At 34.0% G+C, this 21577-nt stretch overlaps 2 protein-coding genes across 4 annotated transcripts; one reads left to right on the top strand and one right to left on the bottom strand.

The window, feature by feature from the left end:
• Nucleotides 1-5099: 5099 nt before the first annotated feature.
• LOC126703069 (mitochondrial pyruvate carrier 1) lies at nucleotides 5100-7590 on the top strand. Of its 2 annotated transcripts, none has more exons than XM_050401980.1 (5): nucleotides 5100-5240; nucleotides 5696-5801; nucleotides 6038-6092; nucleotides 6191-6326; nucleotides 7296-7590. In XM_050401980.1, the coding sequence occupies exons 2-5, from the start codon at nucleotides 5709-5711 to the stop codon at nucleotides 7333-7335; spliced, it is 324 nt and encodes a 107-aa protein (XP_050257937.1). In that variant the 5' UTR covers nucleotides 5100-5240; nucleotides 5696-5708; the 3' UTR covers nucleotides 7336-7590. The 2 variants fall into 2 exon arrangements, with proteins under 2 accessions (XP_050257937.1, XP_050257938.1); XM_050401981.1 differs by having other exon boundaries at nucleotides 5136-5240; nucleotides 5693-5801.
• Nucleotides 7591-8793: 1203 nt separating this feature from the next.
• LOC126702634 (uncharacterized) lies at nucleotides 8794-17196 on the bottom strand. Of its 2 annotated transcripts, XM_050401397.1 has the most exons (13): nucleotides 16982-17196; nucleotides 16545-16677; nucleotides 16261-16376; nucleotides 15289-15318; nucleotides 15031-15167; nucleotides 14720-14899; nucleotides 14521-14584; nucleotides 14311-14418; nucleotides 13622-13775; nucleotides 12556-12645; nucleotides 11899-11954; nucleotides 10887-10944; nucleotides 8794-9393 (listed from the first exon to the last, which is right to left on the bottom strand). In XM_050401397.1, the coding sequence occupies exons 2-13, from the start codon at nucleotides 16624-16626 to the stop codon at nucleotides 9104-9106; spliced, it is 1365 nt and encodes a 454-aa protein (XP_050257354.1). In that variant the 5' UTR covers nucleotides 16627-16677; nucleotides 16982-17196; the 3' UTR covers nucleotides 8794-9103. The 2 variants fall into 2 exon arrangements, with proteins under 2 accessions (XP_050257354.1, XP_050257355.1); XM_050401398.1 differs by lacking the exon at nucleotides 16982-17196 and having other exon boundaries at nucleotides 16545-16932.
• Between the last annotated feature and the right edge of the window lie 4381 nt (nucleotides 17197-21577).

The following is a 21577-nucleotide window of genomic DNA, read 5'->3' as shown; positions in this document are numbered from 1 at the left end:
TTGTAGTAGGGCCTACGTGAGGAGAAGCAGACATGTGAGCGGGATGTGAAAAAATTGTCTCTAACACCTCTCATTGAATAATTACATATTTTAACTAATAATAGAACATGCACCTTTCTTCCCCCACTTATTTTTTTGAATTGGATTGTTTATTTTTTTGACTTGGATTGTTATGAAAATGGTTGGAATTTGTTGTTAATGTTCCCTATGTAAATATTGCCATACATATGCATCTTAAGGCCATGCTTTTGTTTGGAATAGCCTATAGAATTGCCTTCTAATATTTTTGGTTTAGGCCTGTCATTTGAGTTTATTATTGCTATTTCTACAGGAATGGTGTGAATATGTCAAAGGATATTTCTACTAGACTCCATTATAGAATGGAATTCTGGCACCAGGACAAGATTTGGGTTATACTTTGTAGACTACAATGACAATCTGTCTACTATGTGGTTCCATAAATTTTCTCCTATGCAAAAGGCAAGCATGCTATATAATCGTCAAATCTTGTAGGCTGATCGTACCAAAACCTTATGTAACATGGGTAGCCCTCTTTCATTAACATCATGCAGGTGAGACAGAATTGCAAGAGACCTAAAGTTATGCATGCTTTGGGTGCTTATATGGCACTACTTAACAACCACAAAATGAGTCAAAACGTTGTACAGGGACATGGATGAAAATCCAAAATTTAAAATAGGAGGCAAAATTAGAAATGACTTTAAATTTAGAGGGTGCATTTAGAATTTAACCTCTTTTCTATTTCCACCTAAACTAGTTTTCTACATTGTAAAATGAATCAAGGTTTTAAATTCTACTTTTTAAGATATTGTTTAAGCACCCTAATTCTGTTTAATGACCCTCGTGTGAGGTGGTAGACAAATTTAGGAATATTGCGTAATATATTATTGTCCATTTCTGTTGTGTTTGTAGAAAGACTTTGTTAACTAGCTAATATGAGCTACTGGATAATTTTTTTATAAAGTGCAAAATATAAAATATATTGAGTAATTTTTTTTTCTTTGAATAATTTTTTTTTACACCCCATCCTTACCAAATTTGGACTCTTTACCAAATTTGGAATCTTGTTTAAAATATATGGTCATTATCATTATTCTTTTACATTTTTTTTTTCGAAAAGTAAGAGATATTAGAGCAATTGTATCAGTGGGTGTAAAATTTTTGTCTATTTTGTATAAAAAAAAATAAAAAACTTTTTTCTATTTTACACACCCACTTTTACAAAACGCCCACATCAATTTATCTATTCTAAGCATTTATTCAATAAAATATTCATTCTTTTCATTTTTTATTATTGCCTTCACACTCCTCTCTTGAACCTTCTCACTCACTGCCTCTCTCTCTCAGACCCAACACAACCCAAAATTACCAACATCTAGCCACCATCAATAATCAATCCACACCCACCCAACCACCATCATCAACCCACCCAACCTCCATCAATGATATTAGCCACTATCATCAACCCACCCTTCATCAAGCAACCAGCCTCCAAAAACTCAAATCCAAAGAAATCTCAAACTGGCCAAATCAGCCCAAATACCCAAAACCCCAATCAACACAAATACTTATGAAATCCCAAAACCCACTTATCAAACAAAGAATAAAAAATGATCAAAACCCACTGATCAAAATCCCAAAACCCACTGATCAAACAAAGAAAAAATAGAAGAAGTGAAACCACCACAGAGGTGGCAGTGGCAAGTGACAAGAGATCAGAGAGTCTTTGGCAAGAAACAAAGGAAAACCACCATGGTTGTGGCAAGGGTGATTGTTGATCGGCAATGTGATGTTCGGCCATGGTAGCTAGAGGAAGATTATGAGATGAGAGAAAAAGAGAGCTGAGAGGGTTGGAAGTAATAATCTGCTTTGATTAATTGAGAAAAAGAGAGAGTGAGAGTGAGAGGGACCAGAGAGAAGGAGAGAGAAAAAAAAATACTAAAATATTAAATGCAAAGCTACAGTAACCATATATATATATATATATATACTGGTTATTGTAGCAGTTTTGGATATATACAAAGTTATGCAACTACTTATGTGAGTATTTTTTTTGGGTAAAATGTGTAAAACTGACTTCTTTTTCTATTTCGAAATGACTGATATGGTTGCTCTTACCTTATGTTATAATCTATAAGTAAAACCCTTCCACTAATGTGACATCTGGAATTTCTTTTTTTTTTAAACTAGCTCTTTGTTATCATTTGTTTGTTTTTCCTCAAATCATACATATTGCTACCATAATATGTATGATTAGAGGAAAAACAAACAAATGAAAAATAAATAAATAAATAAGGAGGGAGGCTTGGGTTTCAAGAAATTCTGGGATTTCAACCAAGCTCTCCTCTCCAAACTTGCTTGATGGGTGTTATTTGGGAAAGATTGTCTTTGCATTGAGGTTCTGATAGCTAAGTACAAAGCTCACCACAATTGGCTTAATCAAGCTGCCCATAGTAATGCTTCCCTTGTTTGGAAAAGTCTTGTTGGCACTAAACACCTATTATCTGAAGCGGCTTGTTTGTTGGTGGGTAATGGTGAGTCCATTAGAACTTGGTCAGACTCGTGGGTCCCAAATTTGCTAGGTTTCATCCCATCTCCCAAGGCTGATGTAAATCCTAATTTTGCTTTGATTGTTTCTCAACTCTTGAATCAAGATCGCAATGGTTGGGATATTGCTAAACTTCGGCATTTCTTTGAGGATTCGGTGGTGGACATTATTTTGCAAGTACCTTTGCCCTCTTTCCCTAGTGTTGATTGTTGGTCTTGGACCCCTACAGATTTTGGGAAATTCACAATCAAATTTGCTTACTAGTTAGGCAGAATTTCTTCCCCTCCTTTGATGACGGGCCTCTCTCGTGGTCGAGTGTGGAAGTCTAAGCTGTATGAAAGGCTGAAAATGCACTTATGGAGAATTGCTCCGAATGTTGTGCCTACCAAAGATGTCATTAGTCAATTTGCCAATGTTGAGGTGGGTTGCCTTCTTTGTAATTTGTCTGAAGAATCTTCACTCCACATTTTTGCTCTTTGCCCTATTGCTAAGACTTTTTGGTTTCACAGTCAGTGGGGTGTGAGAACTGAGTCACTTGGCCTTGCCTCCATTCATGACCTCATTAATTTTCTCTTCTCCCCCCTTTTGCCGAGGAGCTTACTGTGTGCCAAAGGGAAGTTTTCTTACTTTTTGGAGCTATTTTATGTGATGTTATCTAGAAGCAAAGAAATATTTCTCTTTTTGAAGGTGTTGCTATAAAGTTTGAAGAGCTATCCTCTAGAATCTCTAAAATATTTCTTGAACACAAGTCTACTAGGCCCTTTGTCTCAAGCTAGGCCACCTTCGCTCCTTCACAACAGTGGACCCCTCCCTCCATTTCTTCAATTAAGATTAATGTTGATGTTGTTGTGGGCCCTCGTTGTTATTCCATTGCATCTGTTGCCAGAGATTGGAGAGGGGAGCTAGTTTCTGCTTGTTCTAAGAGAGTGAATACCATCTTCTCTCTTCAGGCAGAAGCTGAAGCTATTAAATGGGCTCTAACCTTGGTAGCTAACTTGGAGTTTGAGGCGATAATCATAGAATTAGACTCCCAAGTTTGTTCCAATCTCCTTTCTAATTTGGAAGTTGCCCCCCTTTAGAGAATCAAGTCTATTTGTGCTGACTCTCGAGTTCTCTTGACATCTTCCCCTAAGGTTTCCTATTTGTTGGGTGCCTAGGTTGTGTAATGTGGCTTCTCATTCTCTAGCAAAGTAGTCTTTAGCTTGTAATTTTTTTGGTTCTTTTGATTTTAGTAACGGCCCCCCTTCTTTTGTTTCCGTTATTCAAGGTGAGGCTAGTTTTCATGTGTAGTTTGCTTTCTCTCCTAATAAAATTTCTGGTTCCTCAAAAAAAAATACATATTGCTACCACTACACCCTACTATGGTGTTTACCACGAAATAATGGACATCATGTGGAGATACTATGTACTCTAACCCTTTCTGAAGTCACTTTTTTACCATGTATTAGGTGGTAATTATAATTAAATTAAAGAATTAAAATTTTTATTGGTCAGTTTGTTGAATGATGATTTTGTAAAACAATTAATCAGGGGTGTTCACAATGCGGTGTGATTTTAAGCTATTTTTAGTATTGCATTTTGTGGTGCAGTTTAACCAAAACCATAACCGCACCACACCTCATTTTTGCGGTCACATGTGTGGTGTAGTGTACGATTTGAAGCCGATATATTTTTCAAATTTTGGGTTTTTCCTATCCAGTCCAAAATAGATTCTTCCATTTGTTTTGAGCTAAGTTTTAAACTATTGAGCTAATTTTTCTTTATTTTGGACTAGCTTTTCTAATCATGCTAGGGTTATTAAACTTTTTTTTTTTTTTGAAAACTAGGGTTATTAAACTATTAATAATATATTTAATATTAAAAAAATAAATATATTAATATATAGAAAGGGTAGGGTGCGATTTGTGCAATTTTCTTATTATAAAACCGTAAGGTCCGTAACTACACTGTCACTTACAGTACAGTGCAGGGTTCCAAAATTGTGATCCTACAATGCCTATTGTTGTTCCAAAAGTTTATTTTTAAAGAGTCTTGTTGTTCAACTAATTAGCATATAGACATCCAAAATCCAAATCCCAACTATTAATGAACTATAATTTTTTTTTTTTTTTAATCACTCATATAGCAACTAATATGTTTTATTTTTTTATTAAATACAGCAAAAGCAAATATATGAATGCACACAATTAAGACCCAACTCTTTTTTCTTTTCAAAAAAATAAAGAAAAGAGACCCAACTCTTTTTTTTTTTTTCTTTTTTTGAGAAGAAATTAAGACCCAACTTATACTATATTATTCATTCATCAAAAAACTTATACTATATTAATCAAAAAAAAAAAACTTATACTATATTATTGGAGAAAACTTGATCTTTACTTTCTTTTCCTTTTTGATGTTTCTCAATTTTATTTTATTTTTTGATAGAAAAACTTGATCTTTACCAGTATATTTATATCAGCAAACAGCCACATGGCTTCACATGATTGGGCAAAAGTAAAACCTCTGTCTTTCATTCATATTAGATCCCACAAAAAGTTCATCAAAAAAAAAAAAAAAAGATCCCACAAAAAAAAGTCATACGTTTCGTTTTACCTTAATACCCAAATTCTCTGTGTCTCTGTCTCTCTGTACCCAATCGCCGATCTCACTACTTTCCCCGGCGATTTCTCAGGTATCTCTCATTCATACATACACACATCATCAATTTATCATAATCATCATCGAATTGTTAATTGTGAATACTCTGGAAATTAGGGTCTTAGGTAAATGTGGCTCAATCTTAATCTAATTTCTCTATTTTTTTTTCTATTTTTTTGTATTAAATCTCTAAATTTAGCATCTTAGATAACTTCCCAGCTCTAATTTATTTGAAAGATTCTTATTTTGTAGTTTTCCCTATTTTTCATTTCACTTTTTTAGTACTGTAGGTTGTTACATTTGTAGAGAAAGTTTTGGTTTCAAGCTAAATTAACATGTAAAATGGTGCTTAAATTTGAAAACCAGGAAAAAAAATTATGCAATTGGGTATAGAATTTTTGTCATTCTTTGTAAAATTTTGATAGTTATGAATGTTGGGTTGTTGAATTTTTAAAAAATTTTTGACTGTTTGAGTGCTATTCGAAGCAGGGTTTGGTCATACATGGCTTCGTTCCGAGCATTCTGGAACAGTCCGGTTGGTCCGAAAACAACTCACTTTTGGGGACCTGTTGCTAATTGGGGTTTCGTCGCAGCTGTATGTTCTTGACTCCTTGATTCTGTGGGTTTTTTTTGTTAAGTTTAGATATTGAATTTTTTGTTTGTTTAGTTGATGATATGATCAAGATTGAATTTTTCGCCAAATGGGTTTTAGAGTATGCAGCAATTCAAATGAATGTTCATGTGTTCTTTTAATCGATTGAATTATTAATAGTTGTGTGAGTAGAATACACAGATGGTCATCTGAAATGCTATGCTATGTGGATTTGACAGGGGTTGGCGGATATAAATAAACCTCCAGAAATGATTTCCGGCAACATGACAGGAGGTTGAACATGTCTGTTTTTTGGAAAGAGTTTGCATTTTTGTCAGTTTCTTTTGTTATTGTCTAGATTTTGTTGTCACATTTAATGTTGGTGCTTGTAGCAATGTGTATCTACTCGGCACTGTTCATGAGATTTGCATGGATGGTACAGCCTCGCAACTATCTACTTCTAGCATGCCATGTCTCAAATGAGACCGTTCAACTCTATCAACTCTCACGATGGGCAAAGGGCCAAGGGTAAGTTTTACTGAGTTGTTATTAAAGTTGGACTACCTCTGTTTCTCTGAATAATTCTGTCTCACCAAGAGGTGTTTGAGAAAGATGTTTTTCCCATGTTATATAAGTTCTTGGTATAAATGGACATACTCTGAATGTGGATCGAATAAGATAAATATACTATTTATTTTATAAATGAGGACCCAGGGTCTGCTTAACCTGCTGGCATCAAAGTCACCATTCATTTGATAGCTTAAGAGAGACTGTTTGGAATTTGGTTTCATTATGGTGGCCCATAAAGGAAAAGATTGAAGGAAATTATAGTGGTGCCTTTGTTCTATTCTTTTTCTGAGTTACATATAATACCTTATACTTGCTTATATAAAAGAAATTTCATCAGAATCAGCACTAACTAGTATCAGTGGCAGTTGATGCCTTGATGGTCATTTCAAATTTTCAATTGCTTTACATTTTCTTGAACATTCCAAAAGATGTGGGCATTAATATGACCTTCCTCTTAAGAGCATTACCCTTTCATCATAGAAATATTTTAAAAATAATCTTGATTGGTGAAATTTGAATCTGAGTCTGAGACATATCCCAGCCTCATCCACCACTTTGTTCTGGGCCCTGGGACAGGGTATTTTTATTTTTTATTTTTGGCTTACTACAAATGGGTAGGGGGACTCAAAACTAGGTTCTCCCTATTTAGGAGACTAGACAGTACCATTAAGCCATCAGGCTCTTGGCAAGCTCAGGGACAGCTTGAATTAAACATTGTATTCATATATAACGTGACTAAATTATATGCTTATATGCATATATAATGTGATTGAGGTCAGAGTTCCTTTCAATAGTTTACTTTATCCAGCACTTTTCATGTATAAGTTAATCTGATGGTAAACACTGTTTTTACACCCTTCTACACACGTGAAAATATTCCATTCAATATGTCCAAAATTGATATTTTGTGTGCTTTCTTTTTAATAGGTACTTGTCACAGAAGAAAGAGGAATCTACATCTCAGTAATTTGATGCTGCCATCTTTTTCTCCCCTGTTTGCTTTCTGTTTTTAGTATTATTTGAAGCAATATACTCTTGCTCGTACTGCCATTGTAGCATAGCTGAGCAGTTGACTGTTCAGTAAATCATGTCTTTTTTATCTTTATTTGTACTGATGTTTTTACATGTGGAAGTTGACAAACCTTATAAGAGTAAGAGCTCCAAATTTGTAATTGGTGATGCAGCAATCATGTTATTCAAATAAATTTTGGATTGATTTCCACATTAACAAGGAAACTATTCTAGATGCTATGCATCCAAAGTGCTGTGATTAATTGCTTGTTTCTCACCCTTACCCGATAGTAAGATTCCACACCTGAAGTCAATCCTAACAAACTTCAAGATGGTGAAGACAAAATCTGTGGAAAGTGAATCCTCTGATCATCAGAGGCCTGCCATTCTTTTCCCCACAATGTGAATGCAGTAACTGATTTCAATAAATGATTTTAAGGGGGATTGTTTGTACCAAACTTGGCAAGTTTGGGAGGATTTTGGCAAATTGAAGAACTATGTAGTTTTAGCTTCAGGGAGAGTTTCTCTTTGTGGTATTTCACTATTTTGTAAATGTCTGATGAGGTAAAATGCCGTGATAATTCATATGTTGCCCCTCCAATTTGGATTAAGAAAATAATAAGAACATAAATGAATAAAGAATATTTAAATGGAATAGAGGATTGGATGTAGGGTGTTTTCAAAAGTGGTTAATTGGAATGCTAAAGGTACGGTCTAATTCTATAGTCTATATTATAGAAAATTTTGGTTAAACCAAAGTGGATGCTCAGAGTGCACATTTTTAACCCTGTTAGCAACCAATTGAGACAGATGTTTAGAAGATTCAATTTGCAGACATGCCAAAGAACTCCTGTTTAACAAGATACCCACCATCGGCAGAAGTCTAGAAGATTCAATTTACAAACATGCCAGAGCTCCTGTTTAACAAGATTCCCACCATTGGCAGAAGTCTTGTATGTGCTAGATGCATGAGGCCTTTGTCTCACTGGGGCTCACTTGTCAATGAAACAAAGGTTTCATGCGCTCAGTACATGAGATACTTTCTCCACATTTAACAAATTATCAACTTGAATACAATGGTAATGGAAAATGTCCTAAAGGAAACCTATGCATCAAACAGGTGAGCATCGCATAGTGTATTGGATATCCATTTCCAGCTGCGGGCACAATACATCACCAACCACCCTTTAACTCACTCAGTTGCTTGAACAAGTCAAGTAGTAAGAAAAGAAATTTGGATGGTGGGCATTAATAAGCAAGAGGATAAGTCATTGTTTAATTCCAATCAAAATGAAGCATTAACTTCGCCCATTAATTCATTTTCCTCATGTTAATTTGTGTTAAACCAGTCACTCATTAAGCATAACTATCTCTTTGAAAACAAAACAAAACTTCATTTCTGGACTTTCCCATGCTAGTCAGGAATAAAAGAAGTCCACAAACTGAATAAATTAACATCGTCATTTTGCTACAATTTGGTCATCTACTTGCTTCTTAGTCTCCCCTCCTAGCAGAATAAATAACAAAAACATCAGCCCTTACGTTAATGATGCATGAAGGCTTCCTGTACTCCTAATGTCTTTCTTCCTGCAAAAATAGGACACAGCAACTGCACTCCAATCCTTGGCTTCTTTCACCATACCTTCTTAGTCATAATGCATGTCAACATTTGACTCCGGCGCTTTGGATTGTACACACAAGCATACTCATGTAATAAATCTGAATCATGATTCATCATGAATCTCACATTTTGATCTTTTGCTTTTCTTGGATTTTAACTTCTTGCTTCCCTCATTTTCTTTCGATGCCTTCTTTTCGCTTCCATTGTTTTCTTTTGATGCCTCCTTGTTTCCTTCATTTTCTTTCATTGCCTTTTTCTTCTTCCTTCTTTCATCTTCTTTTGATGCCTTTTTTCTTTTCACAGGCAGTGCTTCTTCCTCGTCTACAATTTCAGTCTCATTAGCAATTTGTTCAGCATTTAGAGGTAGATCTGCTGCTACAGAAGGTTTAACTTCTGCTCATAAGAATGAGGAACATATAATTAGTAGGTGTGGATTAATGTTGACATCATAATATTATATAACTAGCTTTGCATAAGAGGAACAATTAAGGTAACCATCATATAAATTAAAAGTGTACCAAACTTCAGAGTCAAGCAACTTCAAAAACTGGAATCAGATCTCATATATCCCTATCAAATTTAAAGCATATTTGATCCCCTAAAAACCCTTTTTAAATAAAATTAGGCTAAAATTAAATTTAGTCCACCACCTTTATTTCAGTTGTCAAATTAGTCCCTAAGGTTTAATTTTTGTCAATCTAGTCCTTTCATCCAAATTTGTTACTAAATGACTCCATTTTAATATTATTTTTTTCTTCATTCAAATTTTAACTAAAAACATTCATAAGTTGCTCCATTTAATAGATCTTGTCATTTGATGAGTACTAGTTAGGAAAAATGAAATTAACACAGAAGTACCAGATTGACTCATTTTGACATAGTGAGGGACTAAAATAATAAAAATTAAATCTTAAGAACTAAATTGACAAATGAAGTAAAAGTCAAGGGACTAAATTCGATTCTAGCCTGAAAATTGTGTGTAGCATACAGACATCAATGGAAAATAAAATATTTTCATCATTTTACATTGCAGAGAAAAAAATACGAGTATAGGATCAATCTAGTCTTCACTCCTAGGCCATTAGGAGTTATTTACTTATTAGTAGTTTGAGGATAAAGACAGACTCCAACCTCCTAAGAGATCCCTGAAGTTAAGTATAAAGAATGGATCCGAAGTTATAACATCAAATCAACCAATCCAGAAAGAGGCGAAACAAAGTTTGGCTAATTGTTGGGCTCAAAGTTTTCTTTCAAAAATATTAATTCCACCTTATATAACTGCTTTCAACGATGACCCAACTTTTTGCATTGATTTTTAGTAACTTCATTATAAAGTGATAAGACCTTTTGTTTTTCTTTTTTATTTTATGACAAGGAACCCCATCAAGGTATGGGCCAGTGGGACCACCACTGAGGGGTAAACCCAGGATGCCTACATACCCCCACTGAGAAGGCATCAAGTAAATCACAAAATGCCTCAGCTAGGAGTTGAATCAAAGACTTCTGGGTTTACAGTTATCCAGGCACTCTCCCTTATTGCCAAGGCATCCCGAGTGGGGGCAAAGTGATAAGACCTTTCCTCATTGGTAAGCTATACACATCTCGAGAGTCTTGAACTCACTACCTTACCCTCCATCCCATTAATGAGGGAGGAGCATGTGTCATTTGAGCTAAAGCTCATTAGCTCCAACCCAGTGTTAGAATTATCACTCATACCATATGAGCAATAACTTGCTTCAAACTTAGACTACATTACTGGTACCTGTCCCCCCAATCATTCCTTGTTCACAAAATGTAACAACATGCCACTAATAGAATAATCATAGTACAAGAAACAATACAATTGGCTTGGTCCATAACGGACAAGACAAAAACAGAAAACTGACCTTCATCAGCAAAATTGGAGTCAAAGACAACATTTGTAAGATGCTGCTTAAGGAAAACCTACACAATGAAGACAATAAAAATAAGATGATGGAAATTTATGCAGCATAGCGCGTTAGCTTATAAAATCATAAATGAAAAGACTATCTACAATCCCTGCATGAGCTCTGTAAAAGTGTCAACCTTACAGGTGTCAGGGCCACAGATTCAAACAATGAAACTCAAAGCAATACATAGGTCCAAATAAGGGGCAGTCACTAGGCTTCTGGACCAAGATTCAGTGCATGTTTAGGAATGCTTAGGCTTCAATTGGAAAGCAGACCTTTCCAGCCAAAAGTTTAAGTGCACCATGCCCTAAGAAGACCTTTACAGCCAAGTATACGAGTGCACCATTCATAAGATTAATGCACTTAAATTTATACATTCACCATTAAACCTTTTTGCTCAATGTTTTCAACATTATGCCATCGTGTTAATTGACCATCTTGCTTTGGATTTATCACATGCAGGTTACTAATGTCCCTTTAATAAGAGTCAAAGTAATGTGCTGATGGCAGCATCTTACTTTATACAATATTCAAATGAATGGTAGCTGCAATAATTTCAGTCTATCAATGAAAGCAGAAAACAACTTCATTTTTCATTAACAAATATCCAACGAATTTGCTAAACCCTCGGAAGTGGATTTACTGATTCCTTTTAATAAAATAAAATAAAAGATCAAATGGTTAGAACAAGAAGTTTTCAGCTTTGAATGCAAAAAAGCAATATCACTGATTCACTCATCTCTATCACAGCCTAGATTTGTTCTTGGCCTCAAGGTAGAACAAAGAGTTTTGAGCATAAGGTAAGAAAATTTGAGATGCTAAAACAATGAGTAACAAGCTACAAAAATGTAACTCTACTAAGGGCAAAAAATAAATATAAGAGTTTAAAACTAGCACATATCTTGAGCCCTGTCTTTCAGCAAGAAATTCTAACAACTCTTCATAATCATAAAGTATAAGAACATACCGCAGACAGAAGTTGCCGAGTCTTTATATCCCATAAGCGTAGATAACTGTCCAGTCCTAGAAATTAGTCAAGTTCTCAGTTTTGATGGTCAAGAAAATTTGGTCCTAAGACAAACAAACTTAACCTCAAAAGGCTAAAGGATGATTCGATAAAATTAAGTGAACCCACACATGAAGTGCTAACTGCACAGACCCTTCTTTTAATTAGAATATTAATACAGGGAATGACTTTCAGGAAAGAAAAAAAAAATGAGAATAAAAGGTTTTCATTGCTTAGTAGGTAATATAGCAAGTGATTGAGTATAAACTAAGATGAACATTTCCTCCTTTTCTTTCCCACTTCTCCAGACTAAAAGACCACCCTAACTAAAAAAGAAAAAGAGAAAGAGGATATGCACACACAATACGAAACACAGACTACAGACCTCTCTCTCTCTCTCTCTCTCTCTCTCTCTCTCTCTCTCTCTCTCTCTCTCTCTCTCTCTCTCTCTCTCTCTCTCTCTCTATGTGTGTGTCTGTGTGCGTGTGCGTGTGCGTGTGCGTGCGGTGTTTTGTGAGTATGTATGTATGTCAATATGAGTTCCAATATACCTACAAAAAAAAAAAGTATGAGTTCCAATGCAAATAACATAAAGCTAAAATAATACAACATACTCACCACAAGATGCTATCACTGGAAGCTCTGGGTGCCTAGCTATAGATCTGATGCTTCCAGAACATTTGCCCAAAAAGCACCCCAATAATTTTCCTGTAAAAAAATACTTTCATCATTTATGGAGTTACAAGAGACAAAAATCTCAAATCATTCAAAAAATATGAATTAAATGCAAGAATAACATTAGCAACATCATAAATCAATTTTCACATCCACTTTAATGCAACTCAATTAACCTCAATCCAAAAATATGTAATAGTAACCAAAAATCCAAAGTAGACCTTGGAGTAAGACGGGTTCAATTTTCAGAGTTAAAAATGAATAATACCCTTGAATACCTACAGTACTTGAAAAAGGACCCATGTCCAGACATTAAACGTCATATGTCAATCAATTGTGCATTAACAATTTACTTTGAAAAAAAAAAATATTAATTTCTACAAAAGGCTTGAGCTCTATTGCATTAAAATTTCGATACTGAATTAGGTGTTTTCCTGTGGTAATCAAGCTCTTCCCAGATATGACCCCTTGACACAAAAGTTTTGATGCATGTAACATGAAGCAAACAATTGAAATGAAGCTAAAAGAAACCATCATATACTTCGTAAGTATTATATGCCTCATCTTTTGGATCTAAAACTTACATAAGAAAAACATTTTCCACAGATCAACACAAGCATAAGGGCACGTCTATCAGTTCGTATATCCCCACCCGAAGATACATAGTGGAGCCAGCATTTAGCAATATATATGAATGAACCCACGTAACTGCACACCCGCTCACACAGGAACATAGATAAACCCCGCATATAAGACTTGATCAGCTTAAATGATAATTGCCAATCTAAATTAGCCAGACAGTACCAAAGGAAGGCAATGCTCTTTTCTTTTTACCATTTTTCGTTTAAATAACGAAAGGCTTTCTACTCAAGAAAACTAATTAAGTAAATAAACAGAACATTTACACTACCAGAATACACTACAAGAGAGAGAATGCTAAATGTATCTTTCAGACTTCCACACAAATAGAATATCAAATATGTGACAACATGATGGAACTACAGTTCACCTGTGCGCATGTCAAAAGAAGCAAGGTCACCAGACCCATTCCCTACATAGACTGTATAGCCATCTAAATCTTCAGTTACTGATTTGATAGGTGTCTCCCGAAAATCAAATGAGATAACAGGTCTTCGTTGAGCGGAAATATCATAGAGGCGAACCTGTTATGAAAAAAAAATGAATTGAAGTTTTTGAGTGGCTGGATGATTACAATTACAATAGAGCTACTAGAGATAAGGTAATAAAGAAATTGTGGTTCCTCCAAGAAACCAGCAAAGACAAAATAATAAGAAAGCATTCCAAGTTCTATAAAAAATAAGAAATTAAAAAAAAAAAAAAAAAAAAGTAACTAACAATAACTTGTATATCATAAAACTAACCAAGGATACAATTGAAAGAAGAAAAAATTTTTAATTTTATCCCAGGTGTATTATTAGTCATTGTTAGTTTAATGGCTCATGATCAATAACATGTAGAACATGGGTATTTCTCTCGTGACATAACATCTAACGATATCTCAATTGAAGAGAATTCAAGTAGACAAATAAACCCCAATTCCAGTCAGCATCAAGCAACACATGCTCAAAGGACAGTAGGAAGTGAGAAAAAAATCCATAAGAATGTTGCATTTTCAGAAGTTACTAATATCCAGTTATTCATTCCAAAATGAAAGAAGAATTTGCAATGAAAGATTACCTGATGGCTGTTAGTGCCAGCCACAATTTTGCGGTGATCATCCTTACTTAGGAATGTTGATGATGTAAACCAAGTTGGGGTAAAAATATCAAGACTGTTTTTAGGAGGCTGCATAGGGTAGAAGCTATTAAATGCAAGGAAAAAATGCACGCTAAAGAAAATTAATTTGTGAATTTCTTTCAAGATTTAGCAGATAAAGGAAAGGCTCACAGATTTGGCAGCCCAGATTTTAGTACAGTTGTCAAGATCCCACACGTTCATTTCAACACCCTTTCTAAGATGGAAAGCAAGAAAACCATTATTTCATATATGAATAAGCTAGTACACACCATAAAATCCCAATTCAGAATGACAATTGACTTAATTCTCAAGCTTATAAATTCTAATTGTAAATCTCAAAAGCACTTACCCTCCAAATATAGCATATTTTTCACTTCCATCCACTTTAGAACATAAGATATTGCCAGAACCGCATACACTCCATGTGTTTGATGAACCAACAGAGGCAGAACCTGCAGGTGAATCAGTAACTTCAATGGACCTCATGCTTGTGTTTCCTTTGGTTGTACAAGTAAGCAAAGTACAAGTCCTAGAATTTAACAATAAATTCAAAGATCAGAAGTTGTATGCATATGGGAAGAATGCAGCTGGAAATCAAAGATGTAAGCACCTATGGTGGAATCAGGTGGCAAAGCCTAGAAAGCAACAATATTGCAGTACCTGGATGTCAACTCCAATTTCTGTCCGGCAAATAAATGTAACCCAACAACAGCATCATCTTCAGGTCTAGGACCATCCTCATTAGCATTAGAAACCGTGAAACGAATATCCCCATTAATTGCACTGAGAACCTCAATCTGTAGTATGCATTAAGAGCACAAATATTGAATAGGATCTTCAATAAGCCTTTAACTAACAGTCAAAATTGAAAACGGAAACATGTAGCCAGATATTCATAAGTCCTGGAGTGTAACTCACCATACCAGTTTTTCTTGCCACTGCTAATAACTGCAAGAGAAAAAGAAAAATAATTCATAAAAAAAAATTAAAAAAAAATTAAAAAAAGCACTTCTGCAAATTAAGGATTTGAGGGTCTTAATTACATTTTTGGAAAAAGATTGATGGAATATCTGAATTCATACACATACGTAAAACAAAAGGATAAATTGTCCTAGTTTAAGCCAAAAGCTTCTATTTAGGCAATTATTGAAACTTGCAAGTTGCTCTTTGGCAAGCAAGCCATTATGCATTATCACCAGATATATGCAAGGGAATGACTAGAGCATCCAATCAACTGGTTGCAACCAATATTAGAACCTGTTTCTCTTAAAGGATGATACATATAAGTTGCCTCTTACTTCTTCAGAAAACAAACAGAACATACAATGGCAATTAAGTACAATGCTTGAAGTCCCAAACTTCGTGAACAATTACAAACTCAATTCATAATACCCATCGCAAAATTTAACTCAAACTGCAAAGGCTCGTATTGTTTGTTTAACTTACCAATGCTTTATTTAAAATGAGTCTTGGCCCCAAGAAGATGGTGAATAGCAGATTCAAACTAGTGGCCACCTCTTCATGAGGCATGGCACCCAATGAATTCTACTACCCTTGGGGCAACATTAATTAAACTCCATTAGCTGCATAACAAGCATTCAAACTGAATGCATCAACAGCAAAAGAAACCCAACTGAAATCAAAACATGCTACCAAGTACCAAGATAAAGATGCTTACAAATGCAATATTCATTTCTACACAAGATCCTGTACACCCAATTCTACATTTAACCCATAGGACATGGAAGCTTCAACAAACCATACTAAACTAACAAATGGAACTAAAACCAAACAGTTTAAGAAAAATTGAAACATATTGCCAACAACAACACAGATGCTTGAAATTCAAAATTCAATAAACTCAAACTATTTGTAACACCCAACACATACCGGGTCCTCTTTACGGTCATTGATAGAAGCAGCAAGCACACATTTTGATGAGTCCAGCTCACCCCACCTCTCCACCACTCTAGGAGCCCCTCCTTGACTAACCTTAGCTTCAATAACTATTACCCCCCAAAAAAAAAAAACATAAACACCAAGCAAAGCATCAAAAACCCAGATATATAAATACAAAATAAAGCGTATAAAACCGAAAAGACAAGCTTTTTACAAAAGGGTATTGCTGATTTCGATCAATGAATAAAAGGGTGTAAGGAAAAAAAAAATTTCACCTTTGATGAGACCAAGTGCGTCGAAGGTTAGAGCTCGAAGAGAAGGGCAACCAGGGCACTCTAACGTGGTTGTACGAGGCATCTTTTTGATAAAATCTGCGTTGTCTCTCACAAACAGAAAACTAACAAACCCCTACACCAAAAACCAGGGAACAAAGTGCAAGAAACGTTAAACCCTTACTACCTCTGTTTGGGTCTGCGTTAATGGTTGTTTTGAAACCGGGCCGGGAACCGGAAGTCCGAATTTTGGGCCCATATGATTAGGCTTTAGATTTCTAGCATGGTCTCTTTAGGAGTGCAGCTAATTAGATATAATTTGGGCCTTGTAGATATTGTTTCGGTTCTTTCTTTTATTTTTGGACTTGAATGAGTTGAATCTACCTCCAAAAAAATAATAATAATAAAGAAGAAGAAAGAAAAGAAATGAACGAACGTACCAATATTGCAGCTACAACCAGAAGAAAAACAAAACACCACTGTGAGAGAACTAAAGTTGACAAGTAGAGAAGAGGTAGTAGTAGTCTACTGGTTCTGGGGTCTGGGCTTGAAGAAGACGCGGACAAAGGGAAGAAGTGAAAATAAAGATGAGAAAAATTTTAAAAGTAAGAAATGTAGAAATCAAGAGGAGTCAGAGACCATAGACGTGTGTGGATGAGAAAATGCAACAGAAAAAAAATTACAAATGATAAGAAAGTGAATCCACGGGTGAGAAGTGAGAACAAAAAAGAGTAAAAAAAATAAAAATATTGGAAATTGTAATTGGCTTGGGCAGTGTGATAGCCGAAATTCACTGCCCAGCCTTTTGCATTGCATTAAAAGAAGTAGTTGGTTTCTCTTAACAAAAAAAAAAAAAAAAAAAAAAAAAATTGAAGAATTGGTATTTTAAATAAAATAATAATAGTTTAAGTGAATTGATTAGATTGTTTCAAGATAACAGGTTTTATAATTGTATTAAAAATACTAACTTTTTTTTTTTATTTTGTTGAATTTTTGAATTATATATATACTCATTTTTTTATTTTGTTGAATTTTTTAATTATATATATATATATATTCATTTACGGTAATTTCAAAACCGTACGCCGAAATAAGTTAGTACCGAAACATTCATTTTGAATAGACAAACCGAAATGACCTTTGAAACGGTATTCATAACATTGGTACCAACACAGCAAAATCTATCCGACACAACTCAACCCAATGTGTTGGGTTGGTTTCCATAGATTTATAGAATGGGTTAAAAAAAAATATTTGTAGAGTCCATTTGGAATTCGCTTATTTTATTGAAATTAAAAAAATTTTACTGAAAGTATTGTAAATGAAGGTAAAAGTTAGCTGAAATAATATTGTGTAACCTATGAATAATATCAAAAAGTACAATGAGACTCATGAATAGTAGCAAAAATAAGTTGAATAATAAAATGAGCTGGCTTTTTAATTTGAAGCCATGTGCATTTAGCTCCAAATTTAAAAGCCAGTTTATTTTACTATTCAGCTAATGTTTGCTACTATTCATGGGACTCACTGCACTTTTTAATACTATTCATAGGTCCCACTATACTATTTCAGCTAATTTTTACTTTCATTTACTGTACTTTTAGCAAAAAAAATGCCAATTTCAGCAAAATAAACGGATTCAAATAAACTCTAATCTTAGATTGGGTTGAGTTCAAGATAATAGTTTTTTCAAACCATCTTATCCAATCCAAACAGACATCCATATAAATTTATTTTATTACAATTATTTCACTAGTTTATTTTGCTTCATATAGGCATTTTTTTTAGAATTATTTCACGGGTTGAAAAAACCCTACAATCCAACCTACCAACACAACAAAACCTATCCAACACTACCCAACACAATGCCCTGGGATGGTTTCCATAGATTGATAGATTGGATTTGAAAAAAAAAAAAATCTTGAATTGTGTTGAGTTCGAGGTTAATAGTTTTTTAAACCATCTCATCCAATCATCCAACCAAATATAGATATATGTGTATATATATATATATATATATATAAATTTATTTGATTACAATTATTTCACTATAGTTTATTTTATAAATAAACTAGCTAGTTTATTTTGCTTCATATTGGTATTTTGAGAATTATTTCACGGGTTGAAAAAAAACCCTCCAATCCTACCCATGGACACTGCTATCTTCTATGTGTATGTTTGGATAGCACGTTTAAGTGCCGCGTCTGCGTTTTTTTTTTTTTTTTTTTTTTCAGCCGCAACTGTTGATCGGTCTTTTGTGAACAGTGCATAAATGCACTGTACAAGGGTCCCACAAACTCCACTTTTTATCAACTTTTTCATTAAAAATGGGTCCCACGGTACTATTTACACATTTAAAAATTATTTTACTACAGTGTTTTCAGTTTTCAGTTTTCAGTTTCAGCAAAATAAGTTCTATCCAAACAGAACCTATAATTTCCCAAGCTTGGACAACTAGCTCTAGAATCCAGGTGCATCTCTTTGGATTGAACCAAAGACCAGCACCTCTAGCGGTCCCAAAGCCAAAGAAACATGATTCTTGAGGGAGAAATGTTGAATGTTATCCCAACTTATTCTATACTCACATGTGACATATTTCTTATAGTTTCAAAGACATTATTATTATTATTATTATTTTTTTTTTTTGAGCAAGTTTCAAAGACATTATTAGATTCTATCATTGAATGTTGTTTAATTGGTTCAGTGCTCACGTATCTCTTCTCTCACTGGTTTATATGTTTTATAGTGGAAGAAAATTCTAACTACAAAACAATGTTGTTGTACATAGTATAATTTACTTATAAATAAATTCTTTAATAAACAATGAGTACCCTTGTGGAATATTTCATGTGCAAAGGCAGGTTAACAATGAATTAATGGGCACCCCTTTTGGAATAGATTAGGTACAAATGCATTACCCAGAAAATTTGTTCATCTCTACCTTCTTATAAATGTGCTTTTCCCTGAGCAACTACCTAAGCAATGAGCTCAGCTCCACCATTCTCATCTTGGGTGACAAATAGAAACCTTTTGGTTAGAAAAATCTCTATAATGCTTGGGACCCTGTCCAAACTTCGATCTTTTACTATTGATAACTTTAAACTGACAGGAAATATCTCACCTTTCGACCTTCTTTCTGTATTTTATCCTTTCTAAAAGTCTTTTTTACACATTATAATAACTTGGGTGTACATTATTCCGACTTCTTTTGTCCAATTAACCAAATTAATATTTTTTTGTGAGTTCAAATAGGTTGTTTGGTATGATTCCTCCCTCAATATTCAATATTTCTTCATTAATAATGAAGTAGGAGTTAACCAAATCCAGGGGCATATTCCTTTGTAGATAGGTATCACTCCATCAAATATCAAAGTTATTCTTATACATTTTACAAAAATTTAAGTTAAATTGTGCAAAAATATAGAGAACATATACACACACTCAACTCTAATATAATACAAACTATAAATCCATAAATTATTAACTAGTATATTTTTACTTCATGTTGGCAAGTGGCAACTCGACCAATTAATTGGTAGTTCAGCCAAGGCTTCCAGAAGCTAGCTCACCAAATGTGACAAGGTCAAAATTCCACATATGTAGGAAGACATAATTCATATCCATTAATCCATTTACCTCTCTGGATTTCTTGACACCAACACTAATGGTTAAAAGATAACTTTGTAATAAATAGAAATATAGAATATGGATTTGATTCACTTTCCAATTGAAATATAAAAAATAGTCATCTCAAATCCTAATAGGTATGAGAAATAGTACTACTTCCTATTCTATACATTTACACTTTGTTTTCTGATATCCTTGCACTATTGATCAAGCTATACCTACAAAGCCTATGCTTGATTTAATGATTTACCATCCCAACAGCTTCATCTAATTTAACTAAAAAAACCACAGGAAGAAAATTGTATATTTTGGTATATTTATTTGTGATTTGCTGAATTTCATAGTTTTTCACTGGTTTTGAATGTTCTTTCGCCACCTTCTATGACTTATCTTTATGAAGAAAGAGAGAAGAGACGATAAAAAAATAAATAAAGATTCAGAGGGGTCCAATGCTTAAAACAACTCTAAGACATTATTGTACGGGATTAGATTACATTAAATTTTTGTATTTCCAGAATCAGTGTGACTCAGCAATTTGTTTCAATTCAACGGCCAAGTAAGGTTGCCGTAATAAATTGTAATATATTTGTTGTTACAGGTAGACAGTAGTTGTTATTGGCGTTGTCAGGAATTTTGTCTTATATTGTCTTGGGCGTGATTATATAACGTGGTAATCTTACAAGTTACAAACAACGACTTTTGTTTTTTGTTTTGGGTTAATAAGGATTATTATATTGGCAATGATATATTATATCACGCTAATGCAACAATACTTTACTAATCTACGTGCAATTATGCGTTAAAGTTTGTAGGTTCCCATTAAATTAATTGTTAAAGTTTTTTATTATTGAATAATATATTTGAGATTCAAATCTCATTTACATTAAAAAAAATCAATTAATGTCTTAACTCAATAATAATTAAAGAGAAATGTTAACCGACTTTTTAAAGATGAATTATTGTAGGGTCCAATTAAAAAAAGGTTGGCATGAATCAGGGGCGGAGGGAAGGGGGGGGCGAGGGGAGTCATGTGCCCCCTCTGAACTTTGAATTTTTTTTACTAATAATATTATAAGGACCTAAAATGCCTTATTTGCCCCCCTTGACACAAAAGACAAAAAAAAAAAAAAAAAAAAAAAAAAAAAAAAAAAAAATTATCAATTCACCGTACCTTTGCTCAGGAGACTTCTCCTCCTACTACAATTCTAATATATAATAAAACCAATGGATCCCACTTAGTAATTATTAAAAAAAAAATCTCAACATTGAATAGGATAGGAGTCTAAACACATTACACAGTAGCTTGATAGACTTAAAAAAAAAAAAAAAAAAAAAACATACAACTATAATATAAAACCATGGGTCTCACTTGGTAGTGATTAAAAAAAAAAAAAAAGATGTTTCATATC

This window comes from Quercus robur, chromosome 10 (assembly GCF_932294415.1).
Source record: "Quercus robur chromosome 10, dhQueRobu3.1, whole genome shotgun sequence".
In the NCBI taxonomy this organism is placed as follows: Eukaryota; Viridiplantae; Streptophyta; class Magnoliopsida; order Fagales; family Fagaceae; genus Quercus; species Quercus robur.
Note: the sequence above shows the minus strand (reverse complement) of the source record. Positions and strands in the feature narration are given on the sequence as shown.

What these genes read in the sequence shown, in the direction of transcription:
- LOC126703069 (XM_050401980.1), top strand. Translation starts at nt 5,709, where the DNA reads ATGGCTTCGTTCCGAGCATTCTGGAACAGTCCGGTTGGTCCGAAAACA. An exon ending in ATTGGGGTTTCGTCGCAGCT is followed by an intron (nt 5,802 to 6,037) that starts GTATGTTCTTGA and finishes TGGATTTGACAG; the next exon opens with GGGTTGGCGGATATAAATAA. An exon ending in CGATGGGCAAAGGGCCAAGG is followed by an intron (nt 6,327 to 7,295) that starts GTAAGTTTTACT and finishes TCTTTTTAATAG; the next exon opens with GTACTTGTCACAGAAGAAAG.
- LOC126702634 (XM_050401397.1), bottom strand. Translation starts at nt 16,626, where the DNA reads ATGCCTCGTACAACCACGTTAGAGTGCCCTGGTTGCCCTTCTCTTCGA. An exon ending in AAATCTGGGCTGCCAAATCT is followed by an intron (nt 14,419 to 14,520) that starts GTGAGCCTTTCC and finishes TACCCTATGCAG; the next exon opens with CCTCCTAAAAACAGTCTTGA. An exon ending in CTCCAATTTTGCTGATGAAG is followed by an intron (nt 9,394 to 10,886) that starts GTCAGTTTTCTG and finishes TCTTATGAGCAG; the next exon opens with AAGTTAAACCTTCTGTAGCA.